Source organism: Choloepus didactylus, chromosome 7 (genome assembly GCF_015220235.1).
Source record: "Choloepus didactylus isolate mChoDid1 chromosome 7, mChoDid1.pri, whole genome shotgun sequence".
NCBI lineage: Eukaryota > Metazoa > Chordata > Mammalia > Pilosa > Megalonychidae > Choloepus > Choloepus didactylus.
Window position 1 is genome coordinate 127,785,923 of NC_051313.1, and position 18,532 is coordinate 127,804,454.

An 18,532-nucleotide genomic window follows, 5' to 3' on the forward strand; every position below is an offset into this window, starting at 1 on the left:
GAGACTACATTTGGAAGAAACAATCTTGCACTGCCCAGCCTCATGGAATCAACAGGGGCAGCAAACCATTCAGTCTCTCTCTACTTACAGGCATGAGAGCAGGGAGAAATAGTCATGCCACACATGCCCCACATTCTATGACTCTTTTTTCCAAAAAGCTGACCACAGTGCTTGCGACTCTTCAAATCACACTTTGCTCACATTTGCATCCCTTGGACGACCCTTAATTTGTAGCAATGGGAGCTGGATCAAACTCATACTTCTATACCCCTTTGGTAAATTCTTTCTCCCAAAAGTGAGTGTAAGCAATGGAATCAGCAAGTTACATTTATTTTGAATGTAACAGCTTCCAGTTTGATTATCTGGAAACTGTGATTTTTCTGGTTTTGGGAAACAAAAACAAAGTTCACCACCACAATCCCAACTAAAAAGTCAATGGAGAAAGTCAAAATTCCACTTGTAAAATCATTTTTTATTGGTATAAATATACATATGAATAAAATCCCTTCAGCTTGCAATGTAAGTGAATATTTGTGAAATGTCTTAAAAAGAGTAGTATTTTGATTTTTTACAGATGTCAAAGTATTCTTTCAAAATCACACATTAAAAGCTAATATGCAGATGGAAATTAAAGGCCTTCAAAAACCACTAATATTCATAAAACCTCATTCCAGTCAACTATATACATCATTACTCTGGGCACATGGTAGAACCAGCCGTGGGCCTCTTTCACTCTGTTCTTAGCTGTGCTTGTTGATGGTACACAAAGATCACCGACCAAGTGCTAAATGTACAATTCCACATCAGGAAGGAAGAAGTTCCCCATGGGAGAATGTAAAAACCATAACCCAAGATCTCATATATATAATTTATACAAATTATTTATTAGTGTGCTCTGTTAATATAATTACAATGTGCAATTGCATACATCAAGAGTAAATTGCTATAACGGGTCATAGGCAGATCTGACACAGTTACACTCAGCAGGTACCCCACAGAGTCTGCTGGATGGTGTCACTTATGTGTTTGTGCAGTTACTTCGTTTACCTCCAAAAAACTCCTCTTGCAGGGCAATCTGCAGCTGCCTCAGAGAAATTCAAGTAGGGCCCATGGAATAATTGCTGGTTTAAGTCGAAGGCATAGGAATAATGTTTAGAAATCAAATCCCAAGGGTTGGGAGAAAGACCAAACAAATGTGCTTTGATTACCTAAGAAATGGATCTGTTTCTATACTCAGGAAAAGGAAAGGAGGAAGGGAGGAAAGGAGGAAGGGAAGAAGACAGGAAGAGACTGAAAGAAAAGAAAGCAAGCACCAAGAGAACAGCACCCTAGGAAGAGGTGTTGCCCCCAGGTCCTCTCTGATGGCTGACAAAAGCGTCCTGCACAAGACTTCTGCATGGGTCACCTTTACACAAAAATAAACTCTTTTTCTGCTTCTTCCCCAGAGTCGCTGGACTTGCTGCCTCGATGGCCATCTTTGCTGGAGGACCCTTGCTTTCGTTCTTGATACTCATGGGGCTGGGGGCCCCAGCTTCTCCTTGAGGCTGAAACAGAAAGGGAAGGAAGTTATGCTGTTGGTTAACAAGATCACAACAGACGCCTGGCCAGTAATGGGGCGAGATGCAGGGGCCCTGAAAATGGGGGGTTCAGAGTGAACTTTCTCAGAAACTTTACCAATTATGTTTAGAGACTCTAGACAGAAATGAAAAACAAACCAACAAAAACAGATACAATCAGAAACAAGACAACACAAAAACCAAGGCCTGTCTATGAGAGGGTGAATCTCTCATAGGTACAACTGAGTCTGAGGGTGAGGGCCCCAGAGCGAGGTCAGTGGGGGAGTGGAGGGAGATGCCAGGAAGGAGGAGAGATCCTCAATCATAGCTGCTCCCTCGCTCGGCAGAGAGAGCAGGACAAACAGCCCTGAGGAGGCGCTGGTTGGACAGATGTTCCATTTGATGCCTTCTGCAGATCATGTAGGGTTAGTCATCCCTACTTTTGATATGGACACTGGGAAAGTCCCCAGGAATCTTTGTCAGACCTTTCTATGTCTCATATAACTTCAGTTCCACTCTCTAGGAGACGGATATATTTTAATGTCTTGTGGGAATGAATTAAATATTGCCTGTAGTACACTGAGCCCTTTTGGAGCCAACCTCCAGATAAAGGAATTATCATTATTTTTGCCTGTCCTAATTACATATAAATATGAAGGATGCACTGAGTCTTTACAAGGTAATGATGGGAGAATAATTACTGTAAGTGAGCCTCTGTTATGCATCAGGCACTCTCTATATTATTAATTATTGCTGCCCTTTGCCACTTCCCTATAGGACAGGTTTTATAAAACATGGAACCAGCATTTAACACTAGATCTGTCTGTCCAAAGCCTACGTTCTTTACAGTGGGAGCAAAGCTTCACTGCTACCCTACCCTACCTTGGGAAAACGTTCAAACGCCATACCCCAGCACAGCTATTAAGGGCTTTTAAATATTACTCACCATGTCTATTGTATAAACACCACTTAAGCTAAAAATATCAAATGCACACACTTTGTGTGGTTTGAAAGAAGTACAACTACTCATCACTCTGAAATGGAAATGTCCCAAGTAGGAACACAGTGTTATAGTCCTGGAAAAGCTACAGTATTCATTTCATGCTTCTAATCACTTTGATTTTAAAATCATGGTAAATAAAACCTCCTTCTGCCAGGAGCTGGCTATTTTTAACCCACTAAAGGTCATTTCAGGAAGTGAAAGCTCATTAAACCTAATAGTTAAAAGGCAAACATAAAAAAGTACTTCCCTAGATGATGGATGATAGATAGGGAGGGAAGGAGGGAGGGAGGGAGGGAAAGAAAGAAATGGTGGTGTGACAGGATGTTAAAGTTGGTGGATCGGGGTATCGGGGGAGGGGCGTCAGGGTATGCTGGAGTTCTGTGTATGGGTTTTGTATTGTTTTTGCAACTGTTCTTGTAAGTTTGAATTTATTCAAGATAAAATTAAAAAAACAAAAAAACAAAAAACAACAACAAAAAAAGTACTTCCCTTGCCATTAAGATTGTCAGGACCAGATACTGACTTCTAGACAATAAACATTTAAATCTTTAGGTAAACTACATCAAATTTTCCTCATGGGAAGACTAAATTAATTTTTCAAAATTATGTGTTCTTCTTACCTAAACTTTGAGCAAATTCTCAGGTGGAGGGAAAAAAGCAACAACAAAAAAATAATATAATTGATATTTATTTTACAGCTTGTTTTGAGTGAAAAAAGTAAATGTATTTTTTGATCGGTCCTTTGGAAGCTGTTAATAATCCAGGCATTGGAAAAGAGGTAAATAAGTTTCTATAAATACTTTGCCCTTTATCACAAAATCAATTTGATAACAATACACAAACAGTTCTTTAAGTTCTCAATTTCTGCTTACATAAGAATAGGGCGAAGTTTATTTACCATAATTTTAACTTCATCTTGAAGACACTTTGTAATAAATCTAACCTAAAAATATAACATTACTAGTGGTATCTGCTAGAAAACTTTTTTCATTCAATTTTAAAACCAAAATAAGTTGTTGTTCTTTATTAAGTGACTCAAAATAAATTTCCAACACTGAAGGTTCAAAGAAGAAATAAATAGGATGATACATAGTTCATTTGTCTCTAAGGGCAAATATTTTGCTCTAATTTTCAAATTAAAAAAAATAACAATAAAACTTTCACCCTTCCCAGTCTTTTAGCTCCCTGGAAATCCTATATCATGTTATTCGTATGTCCTCAGAATACTCTCTAAAAATGGAAAAATCCATGGAACCATAAACGTTTATGACAAATGAAAATGAGATAACCTGAGGAGCCATGGTCACGATTGCAGGTCTGAATGAAATTCAGAGAAATCCAACAGGGGGATCTCCCTGCAAAAATGGGACAGTCCTTCAATCTCCACCCACGTGTTGATTCTTTTGAGTCACTCACACTGTGCTTCTGGGTTAGGGGTGGGATAAAGCAAACCTTAGGTTAACAAGCTGGTTTCTGGGCTGGTGACATAGATGCGGTACCAGTAAAAGCAAAATTGCTATTTCTCCAACATAGTTAACTAAGAGGAATTGATGACATGGTCTTTCTAGAGGGCTGTCAAACATTTTGCTGTGTTCCAGTGACACTATTTAAAAATTCATGCTAAGTCTATTATTCCCTTTCACTGATTAGACTCCACCTATTGTGAACGTGATAATGAGACTTACACCAGGCTGATATATCCTTGGCCTTGTACGTAGGCATCATTCACAGAGAGGCAGAGTGAAACCAAGGGACATACAATTAATGCATTTGAGTTTGGAAAACAAAGCACCTAGATCTCCCAGCACCCTGCCTTCCTATTAGCCTATATTACTGGCATAAACAACTTTGTAGGGGGAATGCTGTGTCAAGTTTGTTTTCCAGTCCCCAGGCAGCATCTATTTGATTGCATAGAATTAGGATGCTCATTACAATTATAAAGTAGGTTTGGTCAGGTGTCCATTAATGGATGATCTAAACAGAATTTATGACTGCTTGAAAGTTAAAGCTCCAGGATTTATTTTAGCATATTTATAAAATTCAGATTTTTTTAAACTAATTTACATGGACCTCTTCTAAGGCAGCCTGATTTAATGCTTGACTTTTATAGATTAGGAAAACTCAGGTTGTTTTGCTACACTTCTTCAACACACATTTATACAAAATGCTGGAGAGTCTCTATACACAGATTTATTCCCACTGCATGTATTATTAAAATTAATATATAAAAGATACTCAGGGAAGTGAACAAGTAATTTATTCAAGGCAAATATTCCCTCCGTATTCACAATAATTGGTGCAGAGAGGCTCAAACATGAAATCTGTGATTCTTGAAGATGATTTGACTTTGCACACACACATACACAGACATATGGAGGCTTATTTTAAAGCTTCTGAAAAGTGCATATAAGCTCAGAATTAGAGATTCACATGAAAATTTGAGTTTTTCTCCATTTTAAGTTCCACAGAAATCCCTGTTTCTTAGAAGGAAACATAATGATGACCTTAAAATAATATTCAGTAATTGACACTGATTTTTTTTTTTTTAAACTTTCTGGCCAAGAGTCAGAGCGCTCTCGGATAGGGAAGTAGAACTCTGATCTGGTAGAAAAAAGTAAAACAAAGCACTGGTTTATAGACTATAAGCCCCAACCAAGTATTTGTTGGCTTCAGGTTGGGTTGTAGAAGAGGTAGTGATACATAAAAAGAATTTCAGAATCAGATGGCCTGTACTAACAGGATATATTACAAGGCATACAGAGCTAAAACTGAACTCTTTTCTTCAAGAAAATAGGATATATTCCAATGGAAATAGCACAGCTTCTAATTAAATGTACAGAGGAAATGATAAGAAATTCAAAAGACGCGGTTACAAATATTTCCAATAAAAACATTTTATCTGTCAATTTTAAAATAGCCACACAATCAAAGCATAATTGTCATGATAAAAATATGCAGCATGCTTTGAAAACAGCCTATGTTTGTTCCATGAATACATGACTTAGGAATATAGGAAAGCTGTTCGTGCAAACAAAGCTACTATCGAAAGACTTAAAGGTAAATATACACCATGGTTTAACAGAATTGCTTTGTTAACCAGAAACTATTCAGAAAGCAGACTGCTATGCAATTCTCACAGGTGAAGACAGTCAAGTGCTAGGAATCGGCACTAACAAAACACAATTAAAATTATTTTATGTAAAATTAATTTAATTGATGCTCCTGTAAAAGTTACTTTTTGGTGCCTGTTGGTATTTCAATAAATCAAGGTGGGACAGCAAATACAAGATGGTACTATTTGATTCCACAAAAATTTGACACAGCCTATCACAGAGAGAATTTTAAGCCAAAAAGGTCCTGGAGTTATTGAAATATATGCAATAGAATTTCTTCTGCTTGTCTTTCTCTGGTTTGGCTCATCTCTGTGTTTATCCTTTAGTGACTAGAACTCAATGCCTTACTGAAGGATCGCTATGGTATTTGGAGGTTGGGGTGGGCTCTGAGCCTTATACATTGTGTAAAGTCTTTTAGGAGCCTCTGGATGAAGGAACATTGCATTAAGGGTACTTGGTTAATAACAAATGACCTAACTCATAAAGTAGTTCAAATGTAAATTTCTGGAATCTAGAAATATTTATATTAATTGGGGTATCCTTATTGAAAAGAGGCAATACAGAGACTAGAGCTTCTGATTTAAAATATTCTCAAAAATAACTCCACCTCTTCAGAAAGTGTCTTAGATGTTTATTTACGTAACTTTTTTATGACTTGAAGATAATACATTTTTGGCAGTATCAGAGAAAATCTCATACACAGAAGACTTGTTGTAATTGTTTGTCTATAAACAAGTCTACCACACAGGAAATCCTTTAAAAATGAAGGACCAAGTCAGTCTTTCTCTAGAGCAGGTGCTCCCTGACCCAAACAGAATGTTCCATCCCTACGTGAGCTATAGACTTTACTTTATGCTGTGGGTCACGTCTTTAACTCAAGCTAATGTTTGCCAAGACACCGGGCAAGCCAGAGCACATGGCTTATCCACAGGTCAGCCTAGAAGGCTGGCTCCAAACGTTGTGGCTCTTATTAGGTAGTTGTTGGGTGCTTTTGGTTGTTGTTTTTGTTTTTAAGTCCATGTCAAGGGAGGTTCTGAGGGTAGCACTTCCTACCAGCAGTTCCCTGAGGTATCAAAACTCACTAGGCTATTAAGCTGTGACATTGGTCACCAGAGGTTTGCTATCAGTAATAAAATGCTGAAGTTTGAGAATAGTTTTTCCTTTTGCAATAGATAAGTTATCTCCATAACAAGGTTGTTCCCATTAACTTGTTATGAGATGCTGTTATAGGACAGTGAAGGGCATGAAGTTATAGCTAAAATGCTGGGTCATGCACATAATCCCTGGGAGCCTAAACACACACATGTTAACCACTGACAAATTAAAGATCTACATAAAGAAAAAGGTTTCATTCCAAGGTCAAAGGTCCTTGAAGGAAATCTCATATATCAAAATATTTGATATTCTCAGTTACAGAAAAAGCAATTCCATTCTGAGGTAGCAAGCCTTATTCTAAAATTTCCCATTGGAGGTTAAAACTGATTTGAACTATTTCTTTTTGTCTCCCAGGACTGGTCTTACCCAAACAGAACATTAAAGAGTTTATTATAGGGCCAAATGGAAGACAGAAGTCATAGAGTAACTGCCATAAAATAGAATAAATTGTTCCAAAAGGTTGAGAAGTTAGTAAGTACCTTTTCTTATTAAGGGATCATAAAATGACCACTGGAAGATCTTGTACACGACACCAAGTCTGTTTATAGCCACTGACTTGTTTAACTGATCCTTTCCATAAAGAGTGCATGCAAGGTATTACGCCAATATTCTCTAAGGCTCTAAACTGTTTTCTAAGAATTTTGGATCTAATCCCAGCTGAAACCTAACAGAAAGGTAAGGCTATAAAGGAAAGGATTTAGGAGGTATGACCTCCCAATATAAAAAAAAAAACGTACACAATCACAAAAATTTGAAAGGATGAGTCACCCCTACTCCAAAGTAACTTAATCCTTCTCATAGAATTTCTAATTTTAGATTTTTTAAATTATCATGTCAATATATTTTGCTCCAAATGGAAGGACCATCTTGTTGCCATATGGAAAAAAAAAATCTGTTTTATGAATAATCCCTTCCCCGTTCCAGGACAGAAGTTACTCAAATGAAGTTCATTTTTGTTAGTGCCAGTTCATAAGCTTTGGGTCAGTGAGGGATGATAATCGAAGGCTCTAACCATTTGTTGGCTGTGACTTCCTGTGCCCAATTGCATTCACTTCCTCTTCTGCAATGGTGGAGTACAGTTTTGAAGATCTTTTCCCTCTACTGGAAGGCTTGCCACTGTCATGATCTGAATCTCTTTTGTAATAATCTCCTCTTTGCACTACTGAGGAAAAGGGATTCATTTTACCCTTTATATTAGCAAATACATCAGTGTGTCAACATAAATATTAAAAATATTAATATTAAAGTTAAATATCATTTTACCCACCCCACTTAGGATTCAAGGAACCTACAGTGTTAGTCCTGGGCACATATGCCCCTGTCTACAGAGTTCAACAGCCAACACTATGGAAATGTCGTGCAAAATGAGGTGAGCTTTGAGTCTGCCCCAAAAAGATACTAACAAAAAAGCCCCAGTGTTACCATTTTGATTCCATGATGAATTAATGAAAATCACATTCACTATGGGATACTTCAGAAGAATCATAGTGATTTACCTGTTTCAGAAATTAGTTGGGCACGCTAGTCCAAAGGGAGGCACAGAACAAGGAAATGGAGTAACCAGCATGAACAATGTACGAGAAAATAGGAAACAGTACATCAGGAACATTTTCTAAAGAAAAAGACAGGGCTCACAAGCGGATGCAGTGGAAAAGCTGATTCATGAACTGAAGTCAAGATCTTACCACTTTGAGCACTTACAAATTGTTCTTAAACCTCATGTGTATTTTCAGTCCAACTTCAATTCACAGTGATACCATCTATATGATCTCTGTGGTTAGTTTATTGTTCCTTGGACCCCAGATGGGAAACTGATGCCATCCACAGGTCTACCATACCTACCATCCAGCTGGAAAGATAGGGGGCATGAACAACTCCTAATATTTGCTATTGGGGGAGTAAGAGAGGGAATCAAACATCTATCCCTGAAGCTCTGAAATATTTGTGCAGCAATTCATTCTCTTTCTTATATTCTTGGGGAAAGAATGCAGGACTTTTCCACAGCAGCTAAAGGCATGCTAGTGGCATTCCTCTATTTTACCCACTTTGTTAACCCAGAGAAGGTCTAGGATATACATTCTTACTTGTTAGGTCTATGGGTTACTCTAGGCTTTCTTTTGGTCATCCATATGCATCTAGAAAACATCATTTTCCAAAAACGTTAATTTTTTTTTATATAACCTTCTGTCTTTTGTTTTAATCTTCAATATTTCAATTGTTCTAGACAAGACGGATATTCCTACTTACCACTACCACCTCTTTCCTGCCTCCCATTTCTCTCTAAAAGGACTCTTTCAAGCCATTTTCAAAGTCTCCTTGCAAGTAAAGATGCAAAGGAGAAAAATGGAGGGTAGGAATGGAAAGAGGCTATGTGATGAGAACAGGGCTCTCAGGGACACTTCCTGGATCTGGACACTCTGATATGGAACCACCAAATGTTCCTCCTTCTACATTCAGACTTCCAAAGGCAGTGGCTATAATACTGAACCCTCTATTCATTTACTCTATGAGAAATGCCTATAGGTGCCTGTGATAGTTTGAAGCTAAATGTACTGCACAAACAATCATGTCCTTTTAATCCATTCCTGTGGGTGCAGACCTGTTGTAAGTGGGACCTTTTGATTAGGTTATTTCAACTGAGATGTGACCCACCTCATCCAAGGTGGGTCTCAGTCTTCTTACTGGACTCTTTTGTAAGAGGATAAAACACAGAAAAAAGCCCCAGAGAAGCTGAGAGAGGAAGCCACTGAAGCCAGAAGCTGGAAGCAACAAAACCCAGGAGAGAAGGGAGAAACCAGCAGATGTCGCCATGTGCCTGGCCAACTGAGAGAGGAGCTGAAGATCGCCGGTAGCTGGTTTTCGGGGAGAAAGCATTGCCTGTTGATGCCTTGAGTTGGACATTTTCATGGCCTAAGAACTGTAAGCTGGTAAGTTAATAAATCCCCATTGTAAAAGCCAACCCATTTCTGGTATACTGCATTTCAACACCTTTAGCAAAAGAAAATTGTGCCAGATATCTTTGATGACTTTAGTTTCCCTGTTTGACAGAAGGGTTTTTTCCAGCTTTGGTCACAATCCTGGTATAGCCAATAGGTATATAAAGCTTGCACCCATCAAATTAATCTGCAGAATAGTATGAGAGAGCAGACAGTATAATTTTTTTTATTAGACTTTCAAGCCATAAAGTATTCAGAAACATGTTCAATCGAAGACTACTATTAATAATAGAAGAAAATAATAGGCCAGTGTAGGAAGATGTCAGAGCCAGAGAGACCAAAGTATTCTAAGACATCAGATATATCTACAATAAAACAAAAGGACCCCAGACCACAATGAGAGCCATCAAGCACACTGGTGATGACTTGTGTGGTCCTAGAATTTCTGTATAGGAGGTGCTTAAAGGCAGCATTAACATTATACTTTACTTAGGGCAGACCCAAAAGTCTATTATGCATTTAAAAGAATGGAGGAGGTAGATAAAAGAAATGGCGGGGCTACTGAAATCACCCAGCCATCACTGATGACAACTCGATCTTATTCTAGGAGAGGATATTCAAGTCACAGGATTATCTTTCTTTGCTTTTATTCCAGCAAATGAGAAGGAGCGAACCAGAGCTATGACACCCTAAGAGTGTCCATGCAGGTGACGTGCTTCTGAGAATGAGAACCATCTGGCCTCATGAGCGAGCAAGCACAATGAGCTACCTGGTCTCTCAGGCCTGGGCAGGCTGCTCCCCAACCACAGCAACCGTGATTTACCACAAGCTTCTCTTGGAAATAATGGGACCTAGAAACCTACAGCAAACATCAAATGAGTTACCAAATAATTTTTAAGGTGCCCCTAACGTACCAGGAGCCAGCTCAGGAGCAGCAATAATGACTTACAAAGTTAGACCTCTGGGCTAGATGTCTCAGTTATGCTTTCCAATCTCTGCATATTGTCCTTCATTAATATCCAATGTTGTCAATAATGTTGAATCAAGTTTTGAACTAAGAAACTACTTTGGCTCCCAAAATTTAATCCAAGAGATGCTGACTTAAACAAATTCTGAGATATCAGTTAAGTCCAGGAATAATTACTTTCTTTTGAAATGACTCTCCTTGGGGAGAACTAGCCCAGGGAAGAAATTTCTTACCTTCCTGGGAAAATGTCCTGGGACTGGGCTGAGGGCTGCTCTGGCCATCTCTCTCCTTGTCTGAAGGAACTTTTTTCAGGACAGGTGGAAGAAGAGCAACTTTAGGGGAACTAGGGCCAGATGGAGAATCTGGGATGTCCTCTATGGAGACACAAACATGTAAATCAAACTGACAAATTAGATTCCAAGAACATAAGCCAGGTTAATTTAAATACAAATGACTAGTAAAAAATATTATCACAGAATTTTTCTTGTTAGAAATTAGTTTCATGTTTCTGCTTAATGAAGTAACATCCATCTACAATCGAAAAATAATTAATACTTATGTTAGGCTAGGCACAGATGTGTGTCTATCCTGCAGACACAGAATTTCAATGCACTGATATTTGCAAATTAGGATCTGTAAGCAAACCAAATGTTCCTTCTGCCTCAAACAAAAAAACCGTTTGGTTTTTAAAAAATATGTAGTTTTTAAAACCATTGCCTTTACATGCTGTCAAATCCAGTGAAGTGTTCCTAATATATTCACACATATATGTGCAGCTATGCATGTGTGGGCATTTATTTACACACATATACACATATACTGTGATCATTAAGAATAACCTGGAATCATTGTGAACTGTTAGATCCAGAAAGGACTTTGGCAATCACTATACAAATACTTAAATGACCTGCTAAGCTAAAAAGATTCTGGAAAAAAACTAGGACCAGGACTCCATAGTTTTTCGTTTTTGTTTTTTTTTTTAATTCTAAAGCCAGTGCTCTTTCACTCTAACTGAGAGGATTAACTAAATAGTGCTCCTTTAAAGAAAAAAACCTCATCATCTCTGCTCTCTTACCAGCAAGGTAATTTTCAACTGTGTGTGTATGTGAATGTATGTGAGTGCACAGGTGTGAGTACGTATATGTGCTGTGTAGAACACAGCCTGTACAGCCAGATTCTCTTCAGCCTTATACTTCCAATTCAAGATTCCCCCTTGCTTCATCATATAGGCAGGGATGTAACAAGACGTAGTGAAAACAGCTCTACCTGCTTTCACTATCTCTGAGAACTGTGGTGAGGAAATGAGATGGTGTATTTCAAATTACCTGTGAACTCTCAAGTTCTATAAAAACAGTTTGTTAAATCATTCTCTATATGCTAAGTATGAAGAAATAAATTAACACATTTGGTAAATAAACCTAAACTTTTTGCAACAGAATATTGGAAATCCAACTAGTTTTACATTCAAGCATTTGCAGTTGAGGAGCCAAAGTACTTTATAAACTAGGTTAAATTCATTTTATAAGAGCTGTCTCCTCACTTCCGATTAGAGTCATGACTAGCTGACAATGAAAGCTGAGAGCCTCCTTTTGAGTAGTCATCATAGTTTTTTTTTTTTTTTTTTTTTTTTAATTTAAACTGTCTTTGCCTCCATTCTCTCCACTCCTTCTCTTATGAAGCTAATCTGTTGGCACCAAATTTTTTGTGTTCCCCACTGTGATGGTTAAGTTCATGTAGCAGCAAGAAAACACTGGCCTGATTGTTACTATGAGGATATTTCATGGATTTAAGTCATCAGTAAGTTGATTGCTTTCAGCAATGAGAAACATCACATCCAATCAGTAGAAGGCCTTAAAAGAAGAAGTGATGATCGCAGCAGTCAGAAGGGGGAATTTCCATCTTTACGTCAGTCAGCCAGCTGCTCTTGGGGAATTTACTGAAAACCTTCATTGGAGTTCCCAGCTTGCGGCCTGCCCTAGGGAATTGGGACTTGCTCATCCCCACAGATGCATGGGTCAATTCTTATTAAAAAACTCCCAATATTTATATAATATACATGTATATACACACACACATACACACACACACACACATCCTGTCAGTTCCGTTTTCCTAGAGAACACTGACTAATACGCCCTTCATGAAGAACTTTATTAGGTTTGTGAAAAAAAAACTGGGTAGAATCACCAAGAATTTAGATTAAGTCCCAAGTAATTTGCTTCAGTTCCCTAAAGTGATCCTTTCCTTGCGGCTTCTCTTTGAATCTATGCACAGGTTTCCAGAAGGGCCAACAGGCTGTGAAGACCAGGGAACATCGACCAAGCTGGCTGCTGGGTGGATGAAAGGAATGTATGAGAGAAAATGGGAAAGATCAGAAGTGGAATAAGTGTGGGCACAAGGGATACTGCCTTATTTTGCTTGTTCTCCTCAAATCATCTGCATATTGATGAATTAATATGACGCACTGTGCATCCTCCGTTACAAATAGCACACCCATCAGGGAAAGGCAGGGTAGCAGAATGGATACCGCTAGAGCTGTGGTGTCACACTCTCTGGCTGCCATTTACCAGCTGTGTGACTTAGTAAACCTAATATCTCTGTGACTCATTTCCTCATCTGTATAATAGAGCTGTGATGACGATTTTAGTAGTTCATCCACATAAAGCACTTAGAACAGTGCTTGGCACAGAGTAAGCTGAGTCAATTATGATCAGCTAATATTATGCGGTAGACTGAATCATGTCTCCCTCAAAGACATGTTCAAGTCCTAACCCTGTCTCTGTGTTGTGAACTCATTTGTAAATTGGATCTTTGGCAATGTTATGGGTAAACTGAATCACAGTGGGCCTTAACCCAATGACTGGGGAGCTTATAAGCTGAGGAAACTGAACACAATATTAGTAGAATCCAAAGTAGGAGACTGGAGGAGACCACTATGTGACAGAGGCAAAGACTGATTGCTAGGAAGCTACCACGAGAATGTTACCACTGGAGAAAGCCTGGTCTGCCAAGACCCGGATTTTGGATTTCCAGCCTCTAACACTGTGAGACAGTAAATTCCTGTTGTTTAGACAAACAGTTCTGTGGTTTTGTTATAGCAGCCTTGGCAAGCTATGACATCATGATGACAATGATGAGCGTAATCTGACTATATGTTTCCATCCTTATTTGCCTAATTTTCATGAGAAATTAAAGCATACAGGTGAATAACTGATATGGGGGTTCATGACAGTATACATTCTGCTTCTGTATATATTTGAAAATTTCTTTATTAGAAAGCTAAAAAAACAAGACTTGAGAGGGAGGTGGGGTAGTTGTGAGAGAAAATAAAGCAAAGCCTAATCCACATCTGATATTTTTTAAAGTTTTTCCTATCATTAGATTTTCTAAACCAAGAGTCAGACAACTTTTGCATAAAGGGCCAGATAGTAAGAATTTTAGTCTTTGCGGGACATAGGGTCTCTTTTGTAACTGCTCAATTTTGCCTACAGAGATCTATAGTGGCCACAGACAATATGTACATAAATGGTTATGGCCCTGCTCTGGTAAAACTTTATTTACAATAACAGGCCCATAGTTTTTCAAGCCCTGTTCTAAAACCTTTGATATTTCACAGAATATGGGGTAAAAACAAACTTATGTTTTCCCCATTTGTGACCCTGATCCTTAAATTGCAGGCTTTTTAAGGGACTGCACACTCTGAAAATAGAGTTGAGAAAACTGTTATCAAGCACTGTAAATGAGTCAACACAACCTAAGACTGATTTTTTTGTTTTCCCCTGCAACCTGTAGCCCGACATCAAGGACAGATCCCGACAGTGGGCCTCCATGTTGAATAAAGAAAGCCCTCAGTACTCATCACTTTCATAGCTTCTGGTAGGTTTCTCATGTCCCCTCCTGTAGAATTCCCCCATACACAGGTTCACCCGTATCCCTTGAAACCATCTGTGGAGTCTCGATCCAGCCAACTCTAGGAAGCCACCTGGTCACCATGTGACTCCCTGATCTGTGAAACCCTTACCAGTCCGTGAGGCGGTTCTTGGTTTCTGCGGGATGGTAGGCCGTGCTGCCAGGCTGGGTTTGGGGGACTGAAGGACGGGCTTCGGACTGGTAGGTGTGCTGGAAGAGCTCCGAGACCTGGGGCCCACTTCCACTTTGGGTTCTGCTTTGGTATTCTTTTCTGGTGTTGCCAAACCAAAACGGTTCTCTGGAAGACCTGGGTGCAGTTTGGGCACTAAAATGAAAATGGGTACAAAATGCACGCCGACTTTAAAAGTCAAAAGTCAGAGAGACCAATAATTTGGAGTTAGGAAAAGGCTGGTACAAGTTTCTCTAATCATTTACTGTCATTCCTCAAAACAGGTATTTTAGAACAGAATCAAAACACGCTGGTGGTAGACAAATTCTTTGTAGAAAAGTAATGAACTTGGCACTATTTTGATCACCTGACTTTGCAGAGATGACAAGGCTCACATTTAATGCACCAGCTCCATAACAATGTACAAAGAGAACAGGAGTTCTTAATGCATTTGAAGACCTTTTCCGTATCTGGCAGGAGGTATGTGTATAACCAACTGTAAAGCCTCAATTCTGGACAATAATCAGACAGGGCTCTCCAGAAATGTCATCCCATCCCCTCCCTCCATCTTTATCACTGCCTTAATTTCACCAGACAATGGCATAAATAAGCTGGTTTAATTTGATTTACATTCCAATTCTTACCGCATGAATGTACTAAAGCTAGGCACGAAAACTTTAAAGGGCAAAATGAAGCTCCTAAAAAGCCATTTACAAGTCACTTTCCAAATACTTCCCATCTAAAGTATCTTATTCTTTTACTACATCTGAGAAATTGGAGCACCCAAAGATATACTCTCTGATACTCAAGCTAAAAGGGAAGAGTATTCCCTCATACTGAACAGAAGAGCTAAGTTCCACATACTATACATGCTGATTTTTTAAAACACTAGCCATGGGCCCACTTTTTATTTTTAACCTGAAAATGTCTACAATTTGGGGGTTCTTCTGAATGAAAAAAATAATCAGAATTTCCTCCTCTTGGGAAATTGGTAAAGGCACCCTGTCCAGGAGGAACTAGGTGAGGTGAAAGAAGGTGTTTTTTAGGTGATGGCTGGGAACAAGAATTCTTGCCTCCCACCTTTATTCTTCTCCTTTCGATCACACGTGACTTTTGGAACCAGAAGATAAGTGTTTTTCCTCAGGGGGGTGACAGCCAACGGCCTGACTTACCTGCTCCACTTCCATCCAACCGTTCTGTGCTGCTCAAGGGCAGGCTAGAAGACTCCTGGGAGATGGCGTCATTCCCAAGCTTCTAGAAAATGCAAGCACCCCCCCACCCCCCAAAGCGTTCATTTGTTTAATGTGTAAGAGAAACAACAAAGCAGAAAATAAATGACAACAAATAATGCCTCCTTGCCTTTACCACTGTCACATGACTGAAGTTGCCATGTTTGCCTCCCTGAGGCTTGTCTGCTGGGACAAAGCTATGAGAAACACATCCTGGGCTGTGTTTGCAGTCAGGGCCCTGTGGTCTGAAGTGTGGCCAGTTCCACAGAAGGCTCCCTACAGATCAGACATGTGCATGGGGTCTGGGGCAGCTGGTGGGCTCGGTGACATTTCCTGTTTTCATTGTTGAACACCTGTGCGGGTCCGTAGCCCTTGATGCTCCATGCCTCTCCAGGGCCAGCCGTGGGGAAACTTATACTCTGTAGATTTACAGGACCCTCGCTACGTTTGAGCTCCAAAATTCAAATTTTAAAGGCAGTGGAAACCTTTCCCAATCTCAATGCATATAATAGGTGAAAGGGGGGTTGAAATAGGCAGGGTCTTCCTTGCCACTGAGACACAGCTCTACTTTTAAGAAGGCAAATACTGTCTAAAAATAAAAAATGAGGCAGCCAAGTAGAACAGGATGCACGACGATGCTCCGAAGACAGCCCAGCTTTCGGACTGTTCATTCCTGCTCATCTTGTGCTTCTGACAAACCTAAAAAAAGTAAATATTTGCTGCCAATTCCTAGTTTCACATTGTTTTTGATGATGTAGGGAGACTTACTTGAAACTGGAGTCGAGATCTGACCTATTTACTGGGTTTACTGGTCTGTTGCGACCACACACTCCCAGGAGTGACGGCTCCATCAGAAGGGAGCAACCCCCAGGCCAGGGATGCTGAGGGTCCACTCAGCAAGCCTGCAGAAGTTCCACTCTCCTTAACAGCGGGAGCTGAGCAAGTCTCCAAGAAATGTGTACAGGGGAATTACGACTACAGCAGGTACATTATTTGACATCACAGTGGAAAAGTGACGCCACGGAAAGGAAGTACCGTGCCAGGGGCTGTTCACAGAGCCTTCTGCACCAGGGACAATGTCTGCAGGACTGTGACCAGCCACGAAGTCCCAGCCAGGACAGCAGGGCATGCTTAAGCCCATGAGCCAGAGCTGTTTAGAGGCTGGACCTAACCAGTCCCCAAACCCATCCTGCCCAGTCCTAGAGTTAATAGCCTTTTAGAAAGCAGGGCATGTGTGCCCTATGCCCAGACAAAAGCCCAACATGCAACCTTTAAACAGGGCTGGAAGTAGGGTGAGCCAAGCGAGGCACCCATGGCACAGAATTTAAGGATACACTCGCCTTCAGGCTCATGCAAGTGCAGGGCTGGCACCTGACAGTGAATATCTCCTTAAATTTTGTATCCCAGTGCCTGACTTGCCTGCATTGGGGGAAAAAAAAGGCTGGGCAGATGGTACATATATACTGTAAGAAAACATATATTCTCTAAGCACCCAATACCTGTTATACTTCCTTGTTAATAAATGATAAAAGCCATATCTCCCTTTTCTATTTCTATTTTAGTTTCTATTTCTTTAAGTACATGTATTAAGTGTGAATAATGTAAAGTGAGTTACTTGTTACTCAAGAAGAAGGTGAAGACACCATTAAAAAATATTAATTGTATACTGATATGCTGCTTATGGTGCTAACTTAAAAAAACACAATCATGGTATTTTAGGGAAAAATATTCTACAGCGTATTTTTCAAAAAAACTTTCTTTTATTATTTATTGATCTGATAGAATCCCAAGGCCTGGTCTGAATTTTAAATTCAAAGGACTTTTATGATTGTTGTTTTAAACAGACACTAGATGGAGCTAGGAGTTCATCAGTGTAAGCCTCGAGCAACTACAAATACTAAACCATACAGATTTGGTTACTTTGAGCCAATTTATGTATCGACTCCAAAGCAAATGAAAAAAAAAAAAAAACAAAAAAAACCCCAAACACTAGCACCTCTCATCTTCCCCCCAAAAGGAGTGGTTCATCACTGGAAACAGTGATTAAACAAAGAGCTCGTTAATGAAAATGGCACATTCATTGTTGTAAGGAAATTCCATTAAACAGATTATTAAAATGTAAACATTTCCTTGGGAGCCTGAGTCACCAATGATGTGGCAGAGGTCTTTATCCAGAATTCTGAAGAGTGAAGGCCACACCAGCTTCCGCTGATGAATGAGCAGAATACTGTTAAACAACTGCCCCCTCCTAATTGTTCTTTCTAAGGCTTGGTAGTGAGTTAGGAGGGCTCTGTGACCAGGAAATTGCTACATAAGGTTGGGAGAACAAAGGGAGAACAGTTGCAAAAACACATAGATGTGAGATTTAATTTAGAAGTAAAATAACCCACCACACCTGGTGTATGCTTTACTATTTACTTTCTGAAAATTAATCAGGGTAAACTATTTTTTTTTTTTTCCTGACACTTCAGATAAAATAGATGTGGCATTAGTCC

At 39.4% G+C, this 18,532-nt stretch overlaps 1 protein-coding gene across 12 annotated transcripts in view; it reads right to left on the reverse strand.

Annotated features, from left to right (window-relative positions):
- Positions 1-459: 459 nt before the first annotated feature.
- CARMIL1 (capping protein regulator and myosin 1 linker 1) overlaps positions 460-18,532 on the reverse strand; it is a 292,788-nt gene continuing 274,715 nt past the window's right edge. For 4 of the 12 annotated variants that reach the window (XM_037842691.1, XM_037842685.1, XM_037842682.1 and 1 more), the window contains 5 exons: positions 15,981-16,062; positions 14,752-14,964; positions 10,964-11,104; positions 7,840-7,989; positions 460-1,544 (listed from right to left, as the gene is read on the reverse strand). In XM_037842691.1, coding sequence (XP_037698619.1) covers positions 1,408-1,544; positions 7,840-7,989; positions 10,964-11,104; positions 14,752-14,964; positions 15,981-16,062 — 723 coding nt within the window. In that variant the 3' untranslated portion in view covers positions 460-1,407. Of the gene's footprint in view, positions 1,545-7,839; positions 7,990-8,323; positions 8,349-10,963; positions 11,105-14,751; positions 14,965-15,980; positions 16,063-18,532 lie in introns of those variants that run through there. The other 8 variants (XM_037842688.1, XM_037842687.1, XM_037842684.1 and 5 more) reach the window with 7 other exon arrangements.